At 36.9% G+C, this 23174-nt stretch overlaps 1 protein-coding gene across 3 annotated transcripts in view; it reads right to left on the bottom strand.

Moving 5' to 3' along the window:
• The window catches only part of Reck (reversion inducing cysteine rich protein with kazal motifs), a 77992-nt gene extending 67075 nt beyond the window's left edge, over positions 1-10917 (bottom strand). The window contains exon 1 of one of the 3 annotated variants that reach the window (XM_078047815.1): positions 10678-10917. In XM_078047815.1, coding sequence (XP_077903941.1) covers positions 10678-10777 — 100 coding nt within the window. In that variant the 5' untranslated portion in view covers positions 10778-10917. The remainder of the gene's footprint in view (positions 1-10677) is intronic. The other 2 variants (XM_005326269.3, XM_078047816.1) reach the window with 2 other exon arrangements.
• Positions 10918-23174: the final 12257 nt, after the last annotated feature.

The following is a 23174-nucleotide window of genomic DNA, read 5'->3' as shown; positions in this document are numbered from 1 at the left end:
GCCTGGTAGTAGTATAACACAGATTTAGCAAGGCTGTCTTTGTTAAAAGTACTGACTGTTTATTTAGGCCTTCAGATGCAGATGCCCAATGAGTAACTAAAAGCAGGATAAAGCTTGGCATTTCTGCCTTAATTTTGTATCTATCTCCTTTATTACCTTAAACTTTATGACCTGCTCAGCTTTGCACATAGGCATGTTAATCATTTAAGGAGTGTTCATCTGAAAACGGATAAGGCAAAGCTTACTGGCCCTAAATTTACCTAGCCTATCTTATCCCCCTTTGAGACTAAGACAAGATTTGCAGGGATATTTATAGCATTCTGTTTCAGACCCCTGGAGCGGTGCCTAGAAGTATATACAGTCATTGCTCTGCTCTTTCCATGAATAATAGAGCCTTGCAGGCACATCACCCTACCACAAGCCCCCTAAACAGGAGCAATCATCTCATGGAAACCAAACCACCCCCTTCAAGGATCATAGGTCTGATAGATAAACATTCTGCATCCTGTGAAACAAATGGAGACTGCCTTCTTAATGATAAAGACTTCTCTGGAGCCACTGTGAGGAACTAGAACTGAGATAATGACCAACCAGGCCACAGTCTGACCAGGACTGTTTAATTATGCATTACCCCTTATACCCAGCCTGAATTCTTCCTCTGTTCAATCTTAAAACCCATATCAACACTCCAAAGACAAAGTTGAGATGCTAGATCTCACTCTGTCTTCCCAATGTGACTATGTTGAGAAAAGCTCCTTTCCTGCTTTTCACTATTACCTTTTCTGTTTATTTTTTGGGACAAATGGCCAAACCTGACTTGTTAGAACCCCAAGAGTAAGGCCTCTGGCCTAGGACTCCAGTAATAGTAGGACCAATCAAGATAAGAGGAAAAGATTTAAGGACACTGATATATGAAGAATGAAACTGACAGAATGTACTTTCTCAATGAAATAGAGACTGGGTCAGAAAATTGAGTTGCACTGAATGTGGTGGTATACACCTATAATTCCAGCTTCTTGGGAAGCGGAGGCAGGAGGATCCTGAGTTCAAGGCCAGCCTGGGTAATATAACAAGACCTTGTCTCAAAACAAAAAATCCCAAACAAAGAATAAAAATAGGGCTGAAATAGGTAGGGTTGGGGGTCTTGAGCTGAAACTGTCAAGGTTTGAAACAACTAATTTGGAGAACTGAAAAAGGAGACAATATTAGATGTGTTTCTGTGTATAAAAGAATACTGTTTCATGATATAATAATATTAATTCCTCAAGAAAATGTTTCATGTTCAAATAAACTGGGAAAGAAAGAATTTTAAAAAGTTGAACAGCCAGGCATGGTGGTGCATGCCTGTAATTCCAACAGCTTAGGATGCTGAGGCAGGAGATTCACAAGTTTAAAGCCAGCCTCAACAACTTAGCAACACCCTATCTCGAAATAATAAATAAATAAATAAATAAGGGCAGGGGATGTGGCTCAGCCTTGGGTTCAATCCCCAGTTCAAAAAAAAAAAAAAAAGTTGAACAGATTCACTATAGGACTTTGTAAAGCCCTTCATACATTAATGTAACTATTAAAGTACATTAATTTGCTAAATGAGGAGCTACTACACAAATTTCTCAAGCCATAGGACAATTTTCATGCCAATTAACATCTCAGAATGCCATTTGAGAAACATCAAATTAGAGAAACAGAAAAGCAGTAGCCAAGCAGCATTATGGGCCCAGAGGAATTAATAAATTAGATACAGATACAATCTGAAGGGGCATGGAACTGTTTTAGAGTGTAAAAGACTGGGAAAAAGATACAATTGGTCAGCAGCTATGTAGGACTGGCAAGCCAAAGAAGACATAGAGATAAAAACATTATACTTTAGGCAACTGGATCTAATATGATGGCTTTAAAAATACATATTTGGGTTGGGGATCTTAGTGGTAGAGCACTTGCCTAGCTTGCACAAGGCCCTGGGTTTGATCCCCAGTATCCCTCTCCCCTCCAAAAATATATATGTATATGTATAGGCACACATTTTTAATATATTATATAAACCTGTATATGTGTGTAGACATACTAATACATGTAATATAATCCTCTATTCAAGTAAAATCTAAACCATTTCAATATACAAATGAGATAAAAACAGAACTTTTTTGATTGAAAACAGGATTGGTATTGGAAAGAAAAGAATGAATAAACAAATGAATAAAAGAAGTCCTCTTTAAATATTACAAATAAGGCTTCTAAGTTCAAAACTAGAAACTTTTTCAATAAAACGATGATAGGGTCTATGATACCACTGGCATATTACTATAGTTTGGTTTCATAAAAGATTATTATGGAGCTAGTTTTCTAACATTAACTCATGGGAAAAGGTTTCTTGAAGTTCTAAACACCTGACTTATAATATTCTGAAGAACATACAAACAATTTCACTACATTTCAGAAGAAAAAAGTGTTTTGATTCAAAGTGTCAAAAGTCCCTTGTGCTGTTCTTACTGTCTAAGAAGCTCTAAGTCTAGGAAGGGCCCAAGCACTCATGAGACTTCCTTCTAACAGCCAGACCAACCCCCATCTCCTAAGATTGTTGGTATGTTCCAGCCTCATTAGAATGAAAGGGCAGGCAGGAAAAAAAAGGCCCCTCTGCATGATATTGACATGATCTTTTGAAGTACTCTAAAAATTGGCACTTTCTACTATCCTCTAACACAAAGGTCATATGAGGGCAGAAAATCCAGCTGATCTTGAGCAAAGATAACTCAGAATAACATATGGTCCCAATAAACACAGGCTTAGCAAAAAGTAAACAACCAGGCAGACAGGAGTCTGATTTGGGTCTTGGGATTTTTGAAAAAGTTTCTTGGAGCAAAGGTTTATTTAAAACAGAAACACAAAATGTGTTACAATTAAAACTCCAATAACAACCAACAGTTTTATTTAAAAATATAAATATAAAAGACTTTTTTTCCTATTTAATAGTGAAGGTCAAATTTATAGTGGAATGACCTACAAAGTTAAATTTTTAAAATAATTCTCCCCGCCACCATTAAAAACCCCACGCAATTTGGAAGAGAAAGAGAGGCAGAGAAAAAAGAAAAAAAGAAAGAAAAGATCTATATTCCCACTGTTTTGCCACAACCTCTGTTGACATTCTGGCATATTTCCTTCTAGTCTTTCCAAAAGCCTTTTCTTGTATTTCTGACCGAATGGATGAAAGAGGGCAGCCTGAAATCTTCTGGCAATAATCTCTTTCCTCTTCTCAACCAAGCATTCCTCTGTAATAGTACATTTCCTCCCTTTAGAGGACTGCCACCCTCCATGAACAGGCTAGGGAGCCTTTGCTCCATCACATTTTCCAAACTGTACTCTTAACTTTAGCCTGTATTAGTACACATTTTTCTTCCTTTTAAACAATAAAAGTTTACTAGAATCTTTAACACTGCATATTTTCCAAGAAATAAATGCCCACAAAAAGACATTAATTCATACGGCTTCATTAAGGATGGGAAGATTCAAATGTAATTAATGTGGCAATTAAAGGTCTTTATCTTTTTTAGAGCAATTAAAATGGATTAATTGGGTCATTCAACTATTACAAAGAAGGGGAGAAAAAAAAAACCTTTCCAAGACCAAAGGCTTTCTATAAGACAATGAATTCTAGAAATGCTTTAATTTTATAATTTGACTCTAATTTGTTCTTCAAGAAAAAAAAAACAGTTTTAAGCTGTTTATTCTCACAGAATGAAGTTGAATAAAGGTAAAATAGTTTGATTTATAACTTGATATCAACATGGTAATAAAAAAAAAAGCACAGGTGTTGTCCTTATTAATAAGACATACAGTTACCTTGCATTCTTATTCCAAGCGTCTGTGATTATAAAATTAATAAAAATCAAAACTTGATTACTAAAAGCCATGCTTGTTAGCTTTAAGAAAGAATTAGAGACATTTAGATATATGCAAGCAGAATATCTAATAATTTGAAATATCAATGTTTGGCTGCTGGTTTAGGCAACATGTATACCAAAGATAGGCAAATAAGCAGGAAACACATGCTACAGCCACACACAGAAAAATGCAACTTCTAAGACCAATTAGCATTTTAAAAAATGGAATACACCCCAATCTAAAAATAAGGAATATTCATAGAATTACAGGATTTTTTAAGTTAAAAGGGATTTTGCCACAGATATCTCCCAAAAGCTGTAATTTGGTTAATGCAAAGCCATTCTGTTTTCTTTTCTATGGAAAATAATGAGTTCCTCTAATTAATGTTTTCCTAAAGAATTACTAAAACAGAATATATATTTTTAAGAAAATATACATATCCTTCCCACACTATTAAGGGGAAAAAAATCTGAGCTAATGCTGGAAGAAGGTCATTTTAAATAAAAAAGATACATTAATTTAAAAATTCTGGTCTTATTTTTATTACATATGTATATATACATTTTGGCTGTACTAGGGATTATACCCAGGGTTTTATGCTTGCTAAGCAAGCAGTCTACCACTTAGCTACATTCCCAGCCCTTTTTAAATTTTATTTTGAGACAGGGTCTCAAAAAAGATGGTCCTGGATGACCTTTAACTCATAAGCCTTCTGCCTTAGCCTCCTGAGTAGCTGGGATTATAAGTATGCACCATCACACCCAGTGAAATCTTTTTTTGTGATCAAATTTTTATTTTCAAAACAACTTTGAAAATGAAAATCACTCTAAAAATGTTTAAACGACAACTGCAACTTTAATTTAAAAATTCATTCATGCAAATGTCACAATTATTCTTAAAAACTGATGTTATGTGTGTATATATCTATGCAAAATACATTGCCAGCCAAGGAAGAGCCAAATAACCCATCACTCGTCCAATACTGCTGTCATACTGTTTCATCATCTGTATGATTACACATATGTATAAACAGATATGTTTTGTTTTTTCCTGAATCAGTTGCAAGTTGGATATATCCTTCATTGCTTGTCTCATGCTGCACTGCTGTAACACCAATTATGTTCATTCTGTTGTAGTATCAATATGACTGCCAAGTTATTTTTTTAATGGATTTTTCATGATGTCACTCTTAATTAAGGGCCTACAATGGCTTCCTACTATTCCAACTAAAAATATTTCCAAGTCTTTTTTCTAGCCTTCCTTCTCTAAACTTCAGTTATTTTTAATAAGGAAAAAATCTACATTTATTTGGAACACAGTCTTCTGCCTGAAATGCTTGGTGATTTAAATTCCTGATGATTTAAATTCCAAACATCTTTCAACAACTTCAGGCCATGTTTATCTTTGGTTTAATTAAGATCTAACTTTTTTTTTTTGGCAGTACTGGAGATCGAATCCACAGGTACTCTATCATTGAGCTATGTCCCCAGCTCTTTTTATTTTGAGACAGGGGCTTGCTAAATCAGTTACTGGGATTATAAGCATGTGCTACAGCAAGACCCTACTATTCTAGGTAGAATTGGAACCTTTAATATTTAATTCTTATCTAAGTATTCCAAATGAGTTCTTTTGGAATCCCCAGACTGACTGATCTTTTTGGTACACCAAGTACAGTATTCAATTTAAAATATTTTATTCACAGATTAAAAAATATTAATACTGTTTTTACATCCTTTTTTAAAAAATATTTTTTTCAGTTGTAGATGGACACAGTATCTTTATTTCTTTGTATGTCTTGCTAAGGATCGAACCCAGTGCCTCACAGTCTGAAGCAAGCACTATACAGCTCTTATGCAGCTCCAGCCTCTTTTGTTATACCCCTTTTAACAGGAAAAAAAAAAAAAAAGTACAAGTTTTTTCCTCCCTGTACTTTCTCAGTAGCACATGTTATATGGTGACCCACTCATAATGTAGCAAACATGATTGTTTTGGTCTCAAAAAAGATGGTCCTGGTTGACCTTGAACTCAATTTGGTTAATGCAAAGCCATTCTTGGAGACAATCAAGTTCTCAGGCAAGAAATAAACAGCCAGTTGGTAGTACGAATAGAAGGCAACTGGGGAAGCTGAAGTTTTATTGGAGTGGGAAGCTGAAGTTTTATTGGAGTACAGAAAACATGAGTAAAAAGAAGAAACTGGTTGGTAGAAAAAATGCAAGAGATGCACAAAAAGAAGCAAAGAGATAGAGAAGCTATCTGTAAAAATATTCTCATTCCTTACAACTTTCCAGTTTCCCCAGCAATCCCTAAGGTAGAGGTGTGCAGAACTGCCCACCCATAGTTTTCTATGAGATTTCCTGTTAAAAGTTACATAGCCAGCCCCCTAATATGAGCTAGGTTGGTTCTGTTTGTTGGGGTCAAAAATGCCTTAACCCCAACAATCATCATTATGTAACAACTAAAGGAAAAGGCTCTTGTGAAATTCTCCTATACATGCTAATAGCCAGCATTCTTGCATAATTTTCTACCCCACTCTGTGCTACAAGTCTCCTGTTCATAATCAAGAAATTTGAAAGTATAAAATCTCACTCCCAATGGTATATCCCTTGTCAGAATGATTCTCTTAATATTTCATTGTTCTTATAGTCTTCATGATGTCTATGTTCTTAAAAGCATCCAGCATATTATGTACAATACTTAATGAATATCATGACTTTCCCTGAAATATAGTCCTTAGATTTAGGATGTAAATAGATGTGTTTGAATTATATATAATTACAAATATAAATTAGCAATGTAGATAGTATACATTTGGGGGTAATATTTAATGTCTGAATTTCCCACTAAACTTTTAAGTCACATGAAAGTAAAGATCATGTCTGTTTTTGCTTTTATTTTATACCTACGTTTATCATGGCATCTGGTACTATTAACAGATTATATTTGCTGAATAAATTATTGACAAGTATAAAATTTAGCTTAATAAGCAATAGACATGGGCAATTATTCCTAATACCCATCTTAAACATAAAAAAAATGTAAAAACATTGTTTGTGGTAATTGGGATTGAACCTAGGACCTGCACATGTTAGCCAAGTATTCTACCACCAAGCTACATCTCCAGGCCCCCAAATGGAACTTTAGAACTTTTGGTTCTATTTCCGCCTTACCTGTCAATTTTCCTCAAACCTGCTCCTTCCTGTCTTTCCTACCTTGGTAAATGGTATCAACTTTTACTAAGCTGCTCAAGATTAAAATAACAACAACAGAAACCTGTGAGTAATCCTTAATTCTTTCTTTCTTCAATTCCTACATCCAACCTATCAACAATATCTCAGATTTTTCCTCTTCTACCTCCACCACCACTCTCCTCTGAGTCACCATTCCCTTGCTTAGACTACCACAATGGCCTTTGAGATGCCTTGTCTATACTCTTGCCCATTATAATAATTTTTCCCCATTTAGCAGCAAGGGTGATCTAAAATATAAATTAAATCATGTCTCTCATTTAAAACTCTGTTGGTTTCTATCTGTACACAGAATGCAATCTTCATGTGACTTCTTATAAAGGTTAGCACCATCTAGTGATAGTGTACTTTCTTTCTCACTATGTTCCAATCACATAGACCTTCTGGTCTTTATGCCTTAAGGCCTCTGCACTTCCAGGACGCCACCTCTGTCTTTCAGAAGGATAGTGCCTTCCTAGCCTTCAGTTCTTAACTTCACCTTTCAAAGAGGCTGCTCTTGTCAACTCTTAAGTAACCATTCAGCCTCCACTCACTTAATTCTGTTACCATTTGGTTTAGTTTTTTCATAGTATATTTATCACACCCAGAAATAATTTCATTATCTATTTCCCCTCCTCTAGAATGTAAGCTCCTTGAGAGCAGCAGCTCTGTACTTAGGACAGAGTATTTTTTGATGGAAAAAAAAAAAAGAGTATGCTTTACTCTTTTAAAAGTCACATTATGGCTGAGCACAGTAGTGCACACCTGTAATCCCAGCAACTTGTGAGGCTGAGGCAGGAGGATTGCAAATTCAAAGCCAACCTCAGCAACTTAGCACAGTCCTAAGTAATAAATGAAGCCATAAGTAACTCAGCAAGACCCTGTCTCTAAATATAAAAAAGGGACTGGGGATGTGGCTCAGTGGGTAAGTGCCTAGGGGTTCAATCCCTAGTACTAAAATAAAACAAACAAACAAAAAAGGTATACTTATAATATATAAAACTTATAATATATAAAATCAACCTCCCTTTCTTCTTTGAATATTATACAGTAAAAAGTATAAATAATGAAAGATTTCTTAAGTCTATGATATAAGATAGGAACTTTTAGTAACATACTATAAACTATCCTATTGGGTCTATCATTAGTCCTAGCTCTTTCTACAGTGTAGGCCAAGACACTTCATTGGAATGGCAATCTGCTTTTTATTACTTTCCTCCAGATAGGCGTTTTCTTATTTAAAATTCATTTGTTCTTTTTCAGGATTCCAGACTATTACATAATTCCTTAAATGTCAACTTGTTGCAATTTGGCTCTTAATGCTACATCTTTTGCTTACAAAATATCTTAAATAGAAACAGAGCTACTCCCCAGGTGCCATCAGACACAGATCCTAAGAATGCAGCATAAGGTCCCATCCCACCCTCCAAAAAGATAAGCAGCCAATAAATAGTATTTATCACTCCCTTACCTACATCCCTTGAGCATAAGAATAATCAGGGCAGAGTGGGTAGTGACTGGTAAAGGAGGAAACAGAAAGACCCAAACTTTGACAGAAGACTATGCAGGAATATAAACCAGGCCTTCATTGAAAAACAATTTAATAATTGTGTTCTCAATTTCTGTTTAGAATTGAAGAACATTTTTTGCACTTTCTACTATGCACAGTAGAAGCCTTTGTCCACTATATTACTCAATGTTCTTTATGTAAAGAACCAGACAGTATAAGCTTCCTAGAACTTAATACAAGAATTTTAAAATTAAATCTGGAATTTTTCTCTTTATCAAACAACAAACTTTATGAGGTCGTGAACTTTTAGAGCTGGAAGGGCTGTTAAAAACCAACTAGCCCAGCATTTTCTAAAATGCATTTTAGGCATTATGAACAAAATATTTTATGAGCAAATGATTATTTCCTTTCTGTAATAATTCTGTGATATAATTCACATATCATGCAATTCACCCTTTTAAGGTATATAATTCAGTTCTGTTTAGCGTATCCAGAGTTGTGCAACCATCACCACTGTTTATTTTAGAATATGTTCAGTTCTCTAAAAAGAGTTACACTCCTGAGCAGCCACTCTCTTATTCCCCCAGCAAACCAGTGTTTGGAATAGAAATCCTTGGACCCTTTATTATGAATCTAATGTATTTTGTGAATTTATAAGATAAGGGTACAAAATGCAGTGTTTCCCAAACATATTTAATAGCTAACATTTCAGTGGTTACTATGCTATACTATATATTGTATACCGTACACAATAAATGTGGATCTTAGATAAAAAGATTAACTTTCTCCAGTATTCTTAACCTCTTCACTCTACAATTTCCCACAGAACTGAGTAGCTGTGGATGGGAATGTACAACTAGTACTCTATGGACCAAATCTTTGTAAGTGCTTTAGTTCAATCTCTTTTAACTTAGTGAGAAAAATGGGGTCCTGAATGGTAAGTTGAGTTAGCCAAGAATAATCAGTATTCTTTCTCTTTTTTTCTTTGGTTTCTGGGCTAATTTACATGTAAACTTAGAACCCAATTACAGTTATCTAATCCTAAGTTTCTGTCACAATTCTTTCCCTTTTTAAAACCTTCCTTTTTCTTTTTTTCTTAATCTTTATTTTTAACATTGTAGACTACCTTAAAACCTGTTGAGACTGACTTTGCTTTTGCTAGGGGTCTCTCCCTGAAAGCAATGCACTCCTCCACCACTGTTGTTAACAGGAACCCTGCCATCTATGGATGGTTAGTACAGTTAGGAAATCATCATTCAATTTTGCCCCCATCCTAGGTGGATGTCATCTTTCTCCCTCTGTGCACACACAGTTCTGTATCTCCTTTGGACACTTCTGCCTTAAATTCAAGCTACTCCTGTTGTACCCTAGTTTGTAACCTGAGCTCTCCTGGATAGCAGGAGTTAGCAACAAATCTGAAGGACCTGCAAGTAGGAGACAACTAACTATAAGCACTGTAGTTTGCTATTCATCCTTAGTTTAACTCCTTTTGAGCAAGGACACAACTCTCCTACAGCCCGAAAGCACCAGAAAGCAGGGTTTACTGATTTTTAATGCCTCCCGCCCAACTCTGTCTGACACAGCACCGTGGGGGCCAACCAGCGCTCACGACACCGAGGCCGGCCTTTGGGAACCAAGTGAGGGTCAAGTAACAAGTCACAATCACTGCCTGGGCAGGAGGCTGCACATCTGAAATCCGTCCAACCTTCGTGACGATCCTGAGCGAAGGCATTTTACAGTTTTCTGACAGGGGCCAGAGCCAGGCGAGGGGTTTCAGGGCAGAGCAGGGGGCCCATGGCCGATAGGTGACAGAGCAAGGCCTCGAACCCGGGTCAATGGCCCCAGTTCAGAAGATCTTCGGGACGCAGAGGGCAAGTAGGGAGGGACCTTGATTGGTCCCGCGTCGGCAACGGGTCCCGACGGCCGAGCCCTCCGGACCCAGGGTCACCGGACGTGGGCCGGGTCTGGGGTCGCGCTCACCCCCGCCCCCTGCCCCGCGCCATCTTGGAGTGCTGAGGCGGCCGCTCCGGATCGCCCCGAACCGCTGCTCCGATAGTTACTCACCCGCACTGCCCGGGGCCAGGCCCCCTGCCACCTCCGCGACCCTCGCCACAGCCAGCAGAAGCAGCAGCGTGCCTCGGAGGGAGGCCCGGACGTTCGCCATGTCCGGGCCGGGCGGGTCCGGAGCGGCGGGATGCTCGGACCCAGCCTGGCCGCCGCCGCCGCCGCCGCCGCCGCTAGCTCCAGGACCCGCCCCTGGCGCCCTGGCCCTTCGGTGATTGGCTGCGGCGCACTCAAGCCCCGCCCCCGGCCTCACGGAGTTTCCAAAACCTCCTGGGGGCGGCAACGCGCCGTGGACCCCAGCCCTTTGTTAGAGCCCAGCTGTATAAGGGTATTATGCGCAGCCGGCGTTCTCCAAGAGCCGAGTCCGAGGCTGTCAGAACTGGAGAGGCCCTTGGAACGCCGCTCCCGTCCCGAGGTTTACCTCGGGGCCACTGGAGCTCAGAGAGGAGACTGACTGCGAAGACCACAAAACAAGTTCGCCTGAGACCTGGGGGGCTAAGTCAAGGCTGAACTGCAGAGGCTACTCCCCTTCTGGTACCCTCAGAGAGAACTCTCAATATCCTTTCTACCGAAGTGCTGCCTCAGACCGAAAAAAAGGCGTGTCACCTGACTTCCCCCAAATGCTGAAGGGTTCTGCTACAACACGGTCCCAGTTTAAGGGCCAGAGGCACGGATTCACCACCGTAGCTGTTGGCACCTATCGGCTCAGAACACCTTTCGTGTACGCTTAACACCTATTTCTTTCTAGACGTAGGGACTGAATGTCAGACTGTGGCATTCAGACGTTGGGGTGTAGCTCTGTGGTAGAGCGCTTCTCTATCATATGTGAGGCCCTGGATTCTATCTCCAGCACTGGGGGAAAAAATCAGTTTGGAGGTGCCCCCACCCCTCATATGACAGTCACTGTGGAGAATGTTTGAGAGCGTCTGTTAGCTATTGAAGCCAATTGTGTAGGTCTGTTCTGCCCACCTGAACAATAGTACATCCATTTTGGAATCATCTTACTGTTCAGGGATGAAACTAATAGCTTATTTCCATTATTTCCAGTTTTCCCTCTATTAAGACCACTAGAAGCAGTTGGCTTTCCCAGGGGACAGAGAATTGCAGTGTAATGAATGAAAAGTGCAAGGGTTTATCACACTCCTGAGTCCTAATTGCATTCTACTTAACTAGTTCCCGTGACCATGGGCAAAATCATTTAACTTCTGAGTCTTAGTTCCCTCCTCCTCATCCTCCTCCTCATACTCCTTTTTTTTTTTTTTTTTTTTTTGCCTTCGTGGAAAGATTAAAGAACATACTGTATTTTAAATGTCTGACACAGTATTTAACAGAGTGAATAATATTAACACTTGAACTGTAATGAGAGATTTTCCTCTTGGGCCAAAGGACCCACAGTCTGAACTCCTTTCCCACCTTGCTCCCCACTCCTGCTTAAGAGATATGTGTCAAAAAGTCTAGACTGTCCAATATGGTAACCAGGAGTGATGTGTGACTCTTGGGTGACATGTGGCTAGTCCAATCTGAAATGTGCTGATACCAAACTTTAAAGGTTTAGTAAGAAAACAAGAATGTAAAATATATTAAAATCAACTCACCTGATTCTTTTTACTTAAAAAAATACACTTTATTTTTTAGAATAGTTTTAGGTTCACAGCAAAATTGAGTGGAAGGTAGAGAAGGCATATACTCCCTACCTCTCCTATGCATGGTCTCCCCACTAATCATCCTGCACTAGAGAGGTACATCTTTTACCATCAATGAACCTTCATTGACATAACAACCAAAGTCTATAGATTACATGAGAATTCACCCCCCCCCTTTTTTGTTTTTGGTACTAGGAATTAAACTCAGGGGCACTCAACACCGAGTCACATCCCCAGCCCTATTTTGTATTTTATTTAGAGATAGGGTCTCATGGAGTTGCTTAGCACCTTGTTTTCTCTGAAGCTGGCTTTGAGCTCGTGATCCTCCTACCTCAGCCTTCTGAGCCATTCAGATTACAGACTTACGCCACAGTGCCTGGCCAAGAATTTACTCTTAGTGTTGTACATTTTGTGGGCTTTGACAAATGTAGCTGTTAGAAAAAACATTACTTGTGTGGTTCATCTTGGGGCTCACATTATACTTCTTCTATTGGACAGTGCTGGGATAATCATTTTTTTTTAAAAGATTAATGCTTAGTGATGAACATGGCACTTTAAAAATTTTACTTACCAATTGATTTTTGTCCTGGGATCAAAAGCCATCTTATCTGTATTTTAGATTTTAAAAAGCATCCAATTTACCATTAAATCTTTTGATTAGTTTTTATGTGATATATCTTCTCTATGGTTTTACTATTAACCTCTCTGTGTCCTTATATTTAGATAGTAAAAATCTTGTAGTTGGGTCCTACTTATTTTTCTTTTTAATCTAATTTGATAATATCAATCTTTTAATTGGAGTATTTAGAATATTTGGATTTAATATAATTATTGATATGGTTGTGTTAGAACCTACTATTTTGCTATTTGTTTTGTATTTGCTCTATTTGTTCTTTTTTTCTATTTTTTCACTTTTACTCTTCTGTTTTCTTTTGTAATAATAGAGTGTTTGTTATTTTTGCAGTTCATTTTATCTCCACTATTGGCTTATTAGCTCTACCTCACTTTTTTAGTAGTTGTTCTAGGGGGTGCATGTTTTATCATATCGTAGTGTGCCTTCAAATCATAAATATCACTTCATGTAAAGTGTAAGAACATGGCAACACTATACTTTCATTTCCCCTTCCCATCTTAAGTAATAATGTTATAATTTTGCTGCTGAATATTACTATTTTGCTTTAAGCAGCCAATTGCTTTTAAAAGAGATTATAAATTATAAAATGAGAAATAATTTCTTTTGTATTTGCCAATATTAACCATTTCTAATGTTTTCATTCATTTGTGTAGATCTAATTTTTCTCTGGTATTGCTTTTGTGCTGCCTGAGTACTACCTTTGACCTTTATTATAATTCAGGTATATTTGCAATAAATTATCTCAGCTTTTGTTGGTCTGGAAAAGTCTTTGTCTTAACTTAAGGTTTTTTTTTTTAAAATGGAATTCAAGTTTGACATATTTTTACTTTATCACTTGAAAATATCATTTAGTTGTCTTCAGGCTTCCATAATTTCAGTCAAAAAGTTTTGTCATTTCTTCAATCTTCTGGATAATATACCTGTTCTCTCTCCTCTGTCTGCTTTAAAGTTTGTTGTTTTTAGGAGAGATACTGGGGAATGATATTGACCAAACTGTATTGTTATGTTGTGTGTATGTACAAATATGTAGCAACAAACCTCACTATTATGTATAATTGTAATGAACCAATAAAAAGTATGAAAAAAGTATATTGTTTCTAAACCACTAGTGTTTAGCAATTTGATTACAATGTACTTTGGCGTGGTTCTCATTTTGTTCACCTTATTTCAGTTATGTTGAGATACTGGGATTTGTGGCTTTGTATTCTCAGTGAGTTTGAAAATTTTTGGCTATTAATTTCATTAATTTTTTTTCTGCCTACCCTGATCTCTTCTTCTGGGATTTTAGTTACATTGGTCACTGAGTCTCTCTCTCTCTCTCTCTCTCTCTCTCTCTCTCTCTCTCTCTCTCTCTATCTGTCTCTACTCTCTCTATCTTTCTGTAATAGGAATTGAACCCAGGGTCACTTTACCATTAAACCATATCCCCAGTCCTTTTTATTTTGAGACAGGGCCTCACTAAGTTGCGGAGGCTGGCCTCAAACTTGTGATCCTTCTGCTTTAGCCTCCGGAGTCACTGGGATTATAGGCATTTTCCACCATGCCTGATTTGTTTATTTCCCTTGCCTCCCAGCCTTTTTTTCCCCTTGTAATTCAGTGTGGATGGTTTCTGTTGCTATGTTTTCCAGTTCACTGTTCTTTTCTCTGTAGTATCTCATATGCTATTAATTTTATACGCGATATATTTTAATTTCAGGCACTACAGTTTTCATCTATAGAAGTTCTCTTTGTATCTTTTTATATCTTCTACCCCTCCCCATTATGTTCATGCTTTCTTTTACATTCTTCGACTTATAATATTTACAATAGTTATTTTCATGTCCTTGTCCGATAATCCTATCATTTCTGTATCTGTTTATATTGATAGACTTTTCTCCTGGTTATATTGGGGTTAGGGTATTTTCCTGCTTCTTTACATGCTAAACAAATTTTGATTGCATGACATACAGTATAAACTTTATAGGTTGAGTGTGAATTTCTTTTGTTTGTATGTGAGTGTCTATTTCTCTAAAGAATGTTACTTTTTTTTTTGGCATGTAGCTTAGTTACTTGTGGATCTGCTGAGATCACTCATTTGTTTCTTCAATGTGACCATATTTTCCTTTACGTGATTAAATATATGTATGAGAAGTGCTTTAAACTACTTCCAACATCTGGGTAATCTTGGCAATGATTTCCAATGACTTTTAAAATCTTTTAATCTTGGTAATTGGTTATATTTTATAATTTCTTCACATGACTAATAAAGTTTTACTTTTTGCTGGGCCTAGGACATGCTTCTTATATAAAGAACTTGGTTCCAACCCTTTAGGCACAGCTGTCACTGCAGTAGAAAAAAAATGGACAGGATAGAAATAGAACCAAATGGAAATTCTAATTCTATGAATAAAGTACAATAAGTGAATTAAATATCCAACATATTGAAATAGCAAAATACAGGATAATTTAAAGCTAAATTAGCAAAAATGGTTCAATCTAGAAAATGGGGAACAAGATGGGAAGAAAATGTCTTTCATGACTGTGGGACAATATTAAGAAGTTTTAAGTATGCATAATTGGAGTCCCAGAGGGAGAGGAGAATGAATAGAATAGGAAAAAAGTTGAAAGATTAATAGCTGAAAAATTTCAAGTTTGGTGAAAACATCAATTTTCAGATCCTAAAAGCTTATTGTACCCTAAGGACAAATTCAAAGAAAACTTCAATCTAGACACATTGTAGTCAAACTGTTGGAAACTAAAGAAAAAAATCTTGAAATTAGCCCAAGAAGAATGACTTTTTACATATAAAAATAATAATATAGATGAGAAAATAATGGAGGTCACTTTCATTCACCTCCATTGCTAGCACCCTAATCCATCATGTCTTGCCTGGAAAGTTGCAATAGTTTCCTGATGGATTGATGGCCTTTCATCCTTTCCCCCAACAATCTATTTTCAATAAAGCAATTATAGTGACCATTTAAAGGAACTCAGTTTATGTTGGTCTTCTCTTCAGAACTCTCCAAAGCCTTCCCATCTTACTCAAAGAAAAGTGAAATTCATTACAACAGGATCTTGTACTCTAACCTCTCTGACCTCACTGCTTACCATCCCTGACTCAATCATTCATCAGCTCCAACCAATCTGCTCTGTGCCTTTGCTCAATCGCTCCACATATCTCTTGCCTCAGAACACTTAGATTTGGAGTTTCTTCTGCCTAGAAACCATTTCTCCCCAATAGTTATATGATTCTTCCTCTTTTTTAAAAAAATATTTATTTTTTTAGTTATAGTTGGACACAAAACATTTATTTATTTTTTTTTAAAGAGAGAGAATTTTTTATTTTTTTAGTTTTCAGTGGACACAACATCTTTATTTTTACTTATGTGTGGTACTGAGGATCAAACCCAGCATCCCATACATGCCAGGTGAGCGCGCTACCACCTCAGCCATATCCCCAGCCCCGATTTGTGCATTTTTATATGGTGCTGGGGATGGAACCCCGGGCCTCACGTATGCCAGGCAAGTGCTCTACTGCTGAGCCACAACATTCATGGTCATTAGAATTAAAAAATAGACAGAGAGGACTGGGGTTGTGGCTCAGCGGTAGAACACTTGCCTGGCATGTGTGAAGCACCGGGTTTGATTCTCAGCACTGCATATAAATAAATAAATAAAAGTTCACCAACAACTTAAAAAAAGAAGTAGACAGAGAGAACAAGTCTTAGCCTTTTGGTTTGAAAATAAACATTTGAAATTCTAGGCACAGTGATTTTAAAATAAAAATGTTTAAAAACACAGAACTCAGCCTGAAAGATTAAGGTCATAATATATATATATATATATATATATATATATATATATGAACAGCAGACATGGAAGAATACTGTGATCAGTCACACAGTGTCCCTCCCACTCTCATCAGTCCTCAGCAATGTCATTTACTCTGATGCACTAGAGGAGAAGAAGGGGTTGCTTCTGGGGAATGCAGTGGGGGTGGGACACAGAGCCCCCAGGAAGTCTTGAGAATATGAAATACGAAGTCTGAGACCCACTTTCCATGTGGAGTTCAGGGAAGTAACAGACTGAATGCAGGGGATTATAAAATTCCCCTGCTCTCAGCATGATGTGGGAGTAGAATATGTGTGTCCTGTTCCCTGTTCCCAGTGGAAAAGTAGTTGAATGTTTTCTATGTCCCTCAAGAGTGTCAAGGGACAATTAAAGAGAGCTGAGATCCTGAAGAGGCCTCAAGATCAGAATGAAGAGCCTGTAGCTGTTATTTGCATGGCCTGTGCAACTGGATACCAGATGAGAATGCAGGTGTCATCAGAGATTGATGATGGCAACTGAGGACCAGATGTCCTGTCTTCTTCCCAGTCGAAATGGCTGGCTTTGACTCTACATAGTCCTCTCAAAGCTAGGAAGTGTGTTTGGGAGCAACCTCCACCAAACTTAGATGTCACTGACCTGAGATGAAATCTTAGCCAATCTAAACAAACAGCACCAAACCCCAAATACAAAAAGCGCAGCAAAATAACAATAACAACAAATTTTTTTTAGTTAATCAGCAGGAAGAAGATGTACAGTCAGTTGACTGTTCCTTGAAGATCTGGATGCACCTTCTAGAAGTTGTTGCTTGGAAGCAACTATCCAGACAGACACAATGTTTTCCAGTTGTTAGTATGTCATGTTTACTATTAGTGTAATAACTGGGAATGTTGCCTTGGAAAACAAAGTATCCTCGTGCCTTGGAGCAGAATTGGCATATCTGACATCCCATTGACTCCTATAATTAACTCTCAGAAGAGGAAGAAAAGCTCTACCCAAGACATCCAACAATAACATGTTATAAAACCCAGCATGCTATAAAATCCTGGAGCCTCTAATAAGCCCTTTAAAAACATGAGACTGTGAGTATGAAATTGCCCTATTCTCTATTTGCTTATTTATTTTAATAATTTTCAAACTTAAAAAATTATTTTATTTCTTAGCAATGGGATTCTTTTTCCACAAATCTTTTTTTTTTTTTCTTTTGTCCTGGGGATTGAACCCAGGAGCCCATAACCACTGAGCCATATCCCCAGCACCTCCTTTTTTTTTTTTTTTTTTTTTTGAGACAGTAAGACACTAAGTTGCTTAGGGCTTTGCTAAATTGCTGAGGCTGTCTTTGAATTTGCAATCCTCCTGTCTTATCCTCTCAAGCTGCTGGTATTATAGGAATGAGCCACCGTGCCCAGCTTCACAAAATCTTACAAAATCTTCCTATACAAAACAGGAAAAATGAATGTGCTTTATTGCTATATTTACTTTACAAATTTATATATTTTTTAACAATTACTTGGTTCAAAGACCACAAAGGTGAATTCCAAGACAATGAATGAGGTTTTGATGAACACAAACATATGAAATCTGAAATTATGAATGACAATCATAATTTAGCTTCCAATTTGTTTCTGTGTTTTTGTTTTTGTTGCCTGTTGTGGAGAAAATCCTGATTTATACAGATGAATATTTTGTAATAGCTCACTTTTCAACCTCAGACAAATCTAGTTCTTTGATGTTTCCTTGAAAAAGAAGTAGAAATTTTTGTTTTGAGGTTGTATTCATGAAAACTTATGTCCACATGAAAAACCTGTACCTGCAGAGAGGTTGACACAGTGTAATTCATAATTGCCAAAAGAAGATGTCCTTCTGTAGGTGAGTGGATAAGTAAACTGTATGGAATATTATTAGTTCTAAAAAGAAATAAGCTATCAAGCCATGCAAAGACATGGAGAAAACTTAATTGCACATTACTAAGTATAAGAAGCCAGTCTGAAAAGGTGATATATTATAAAATTCCAAATATGTGAATTTCATAGGAAAGGAAAATTCTAGATAGAGTTAAAATATTAGTGGTTGCCATGGGTTGGGAAAGGAAGGGCTAAATAGGCACAGTGAAGAGGATTTTTCAGAATAGTGAAACTATTCTGTACGATTGTACAATGGTGGGTACATTATATTTTATATTACTATTACATTATCAATGGTGGGTACATTATATTTTATATTTTATATCATTATATTTTTGTCAAACCCCACAGAATGTACAACATCAAGAGTGAAACCTACTGTAAACTATGGACCTTGGGTGTTAATGATGTGTCAATGTAATTCATCAGTCGTAACAAATGTACCACTCAGATAGTGGGGGAGGGACTCTGATAGTAGGGGAGGTTATACATATGTGTGATGAGGGATTTATGGGAGATCTCCATAATTTCTACTTTAAAAAATTTTATTCAGTGTCTCTGGTCTAATTCCTAAGTCCTTGATCCACTTTGAGTTGAGTTTTGTGCATGATGAGAGATAGGGGTTTAATTTCATTTTGTTGCATATGGATTTCCAGTTTTTCCAGAACCATTTATTGAAAAGGGTATCTTTTCTCCAGTGTATGTTTTTGTACACCTTTGTCTAATATAAGATAACTGTAATTATTTGGGTTAGTCTCTGTGTCCTCTATTCTGTACCACTGGTCTTCAAGTCTATTTTGGTGCCAATATCATGCTGTTTTTTGGTTACTATTGCTCTGTAGTATAGTTTAAAGCCTGATATAAGTGATGCTACCTGCTTCACTCTTCTTGCTAAGGATTGCTTTAGCTATTCTGGGTCTCTTATTTTTCCAGATGAATTTCATGACTGCTTTTTCTAATTCTATGGGGAGTGTCATTGGGATTTTGGTTGGAATTGCATTAAATCTGTATAGTGCTTGGCGGGGGGCATTGGAAGATTTGATGAACTCTAGAGAGGGCAAAGGAGAAAAGGGGAGGGAGGGGAAGGGAGGAGGCATAAGGGTAGGAAAGATGGTGGAATGAGATGGACATTATTAACCTAAGTACATGTATGAAGACACAAATGGTGTGACCCTACTTTGTGTACAACCAGAGATATGAAAAATTGTGCTCTGTATGTGTAATATGAATTGTAATGCATTCTGCTGTTATATATAATAAATTAAAATGAAAAATGAAAAATCTTTACTCATTTATAATGTTAGTTAATTATTAAAAATCAGAAAAATATTGCTTCACAAATAAGATTTGATACATGATATAAATTCTTTATCATAGATATAAACTCAGAGAAGTAACAATCAAAACTCATGATTCATCCTGATTCTATTTATAATGGGACATTGTTTTTGTACAACCAGTTACATGTTCACTTGTTATTGTGCAATTGGTGCTGACATCATAGTGGGGATATGCATGGAGTGCATGATTCCAAGCCTTACCCAACACTTAATTGAGAACAGCATACATGTGTACTCCATTGCATAATTTTACGTGAGTGATGTGCATGGACTTGAATATTCTAATCAAGGACACATCTAAGATAAAAAATGCCCAGGGGTGAAAAGATTTATTCCAAGGTTCCTTTAAAAGTGAGTCAATTCAACAGCACACCTGTATATGTGATAGTGATGTCTAATATGTAAAAAAGTTGCAACATGACAAATTTACACATGTCTTAACACATCATATATATGTATATATGTGTGCATATATATAAATGATATATTTGTAAGTAAAGTCAAGTACTAATGGAACCTGACACACCTCCACTGGGGAGAAATTTGATTCTTATTACTAAAATCATTTTAATGTGCTATTTAAGAGTTTCATATAATGTATGCTTGAGCATATCTGTTTTAATTTTCATATCCTCTTTCTTTTCCAAAACAGAGAATCATTCTGTATTCCACAGCTGGCATAAATATATCATTCTTTCCTTTTTAAGCCTTCGTAATCATGATGGTGTTTTATGTTTAGCTTTAATCCATCTGAAGTTAATGCTGGCATATGGTATTACATATGGATCAAAGGCAAACCTTCATTTAACTGAATTTTGTTGCTGTTCCACTATTTATTAAAAAGTGATTCCTGCTTTATGCTATTGATTTTGATATGCCGCATACATATTTGAATTCTTACAGTTTGAGTTCATTTTCTGGTATCACTGATATAATAGAGTTTACAAAACTTTGAAATACCAATGATTCAGTAATTGCTAATTTGTCAATAAATTCAGATTTAGTAGGAAGAATCTGATAGTTACCTTCAAAAGATCCTCGTATTGTTCGTTCTTCATTAGCAATTAATGTAGTTCAGTAGAGTGTTTGGGGGGATTTAAAATACTCAATAACTACAGACAGCCTATCAGCCCTACTGCAGACAAAGCGGAATTCAAATCTTTGGGGGTACTTCCCAGGAATATAGTTAAGAAGTTCTTTGTTTGACAGTTTCCACCTTAGGAATTTGGGGTCATTTTTACTATGATTCTTTTCCCCAAGGCCCTAGCCTATCATTTGCCTTCCTTTGCACTCCTATAACACTCTAAAAAAAAATTTTTTTTTTTTTTTTGGACTCAACTGGTCATGTCTGAATAGGAATACAACAGATCTGGGGAAAGTTCTTTCTATCTCCTAACTTTTCTAAACTTATATTAATGCTAATAGTTTCCTGGCTTATTTTTAGAAACACCACAATTGTGTTTTCTACAAAATTTGGCATGTATTTCTCTCTGCTGTATTTGTGATTCTTATTTTGAAACTGACAATATTTTTAATATTTATTTGCACTTGGTTGCATTTTAGAACTATTCCAGATGAGAATTTAGGTGGGAAAAGGGTAGATGGTAGTTTTTTGGTGTGGGTGCCCCCACCCCCTGCCACATTGGAGATTTAACCCACAGGTGCTGTACCACTGAGTTACCTCCCCTTCCTTTATATTTTGAGAGAGAGAGTTGCCCAGGCTGACCTCAAACTTGTGATACTTCTACCTTTGCCTCCTTGGTAGCTGGGATTATAGGTGTTCACCATCATGGTTTAGAAAGTAGTTTTAAAAGAATTAACTAGTTTTATTTTAAAAAATTGTACCTAACAATTCAGTAACAATTCAGATGACAAATGAGAAGCTGGGTGTGGTGATGAATACTTGTATTCCCAGCTACTTGGGAGGCTGAGGGAGGAGGATCACTTGAGCCCCTAAGTTTGAGATCAACCCAGGCAACCACGGATATGCTTCCAGTATTAATTCTGACTTTTATAGAATTCCAATCTTTTGGCAGGTACTCTTTTGTGTCTGACTTTTTCACTTAGTATATTTTGAAATAATCTCATGTTCTATCATTTTCCGGTAGTTTGTTGTAGGGATGGGTGGTGTTCCATTGTATGGATATGTCACAATGCACTTAACTTGACTTATTGATGAACATTTGAGCTCTTTTCAGTATGTGGCTCTTAGGAATAAATATTCTATGAATAAATTTGTACACAAGTCTTTGTGAGGACATGTATTTTCATTTCCATTGGGCAAACACATCTCCAAATACCTGAGGTATTTTAATTTGTGGAGATAACTGGGTGACCACACATAGAGACAAATGCCATTGAAAGAAAAATTTTATTCCATTTCTCAAGAAAAGGGGGATGCCATACAGAGCCATACAGGGAAGCACTAAGGTTTGGTTAAAGAGGCAGAGGCAGGAGTAAGGGGAAAGCTAAGCTAGAGCTCTTATTAGGGCTTTTATGGAAAGGCAAATGGCTTAGGATGACTTGTCTGAATTTTGATGGACTTTGGATTATAGGAGTGGTCTCTATACCCCAGCCCTGGACGATTTAGGGCAGGGAAATCTTAGCTTGGTATGTGAGAGTTCAATGAAGAGGTGGTTCAGATTATGGGGGAGATGTGAGTGTCTTTGCTATTAGTTTGGCCCGGTAAGTAATGGATACCAAACAGACACAGACTCTAAGAAAACAGAACAATTCAGAATGGAATCACTGAGTCATAAGGAAGCATGTGTTTAACCTTATAAGAGATTAGTAACTGTTTTCCAAAGGGTTGTATCAATTTACATTCCCATCAACAATTTATTTGTCAATAAATTGTTATAGTTGCTATACCTCTTCAATATTAGACATTGCAACAACCATGTAGTAGATGGAATCTCATTGTGACTTTAATTTGAATTTCCATAACAACTAATGATGAACATTTTCCTGTTGTTATTGGTCATTCAAGAATCTTTTAGGAAACTTGTGAAGCAGCTGTTCAAATATTTTCCACATTTTGTGAATTTGTCTTCTCATTGCATTGTAAGAGTGCTTTTTATATTACAAATACAAGTCCTTTATCAGAAATATGCATTACTATTGTCTCCCAACCTGCTGTTGCTTGCTCATTCCCCTTCTTGGTGGCATT

This window comes from Ictidomys tridecemlineatus, chromosome 4, assembly GCF_052094955.1.
Source record: "Ictidomys tridecemlineatus isolate mIctTri1 chromosome 4, mIctTri1.hap1, whole genome shotgun sequence".
NCBI lineage: Eukaryota > Metazoa > Chordata > Mammalia > Rodentia > Sciuridae > Ictidomys > Ictidomys tridecemlineatus.
The sequence above is the reverse complement of the archived record's forward strand: the minus strand, read 5'-3'. Positions and strand labels throughout refer to the sequence as shown.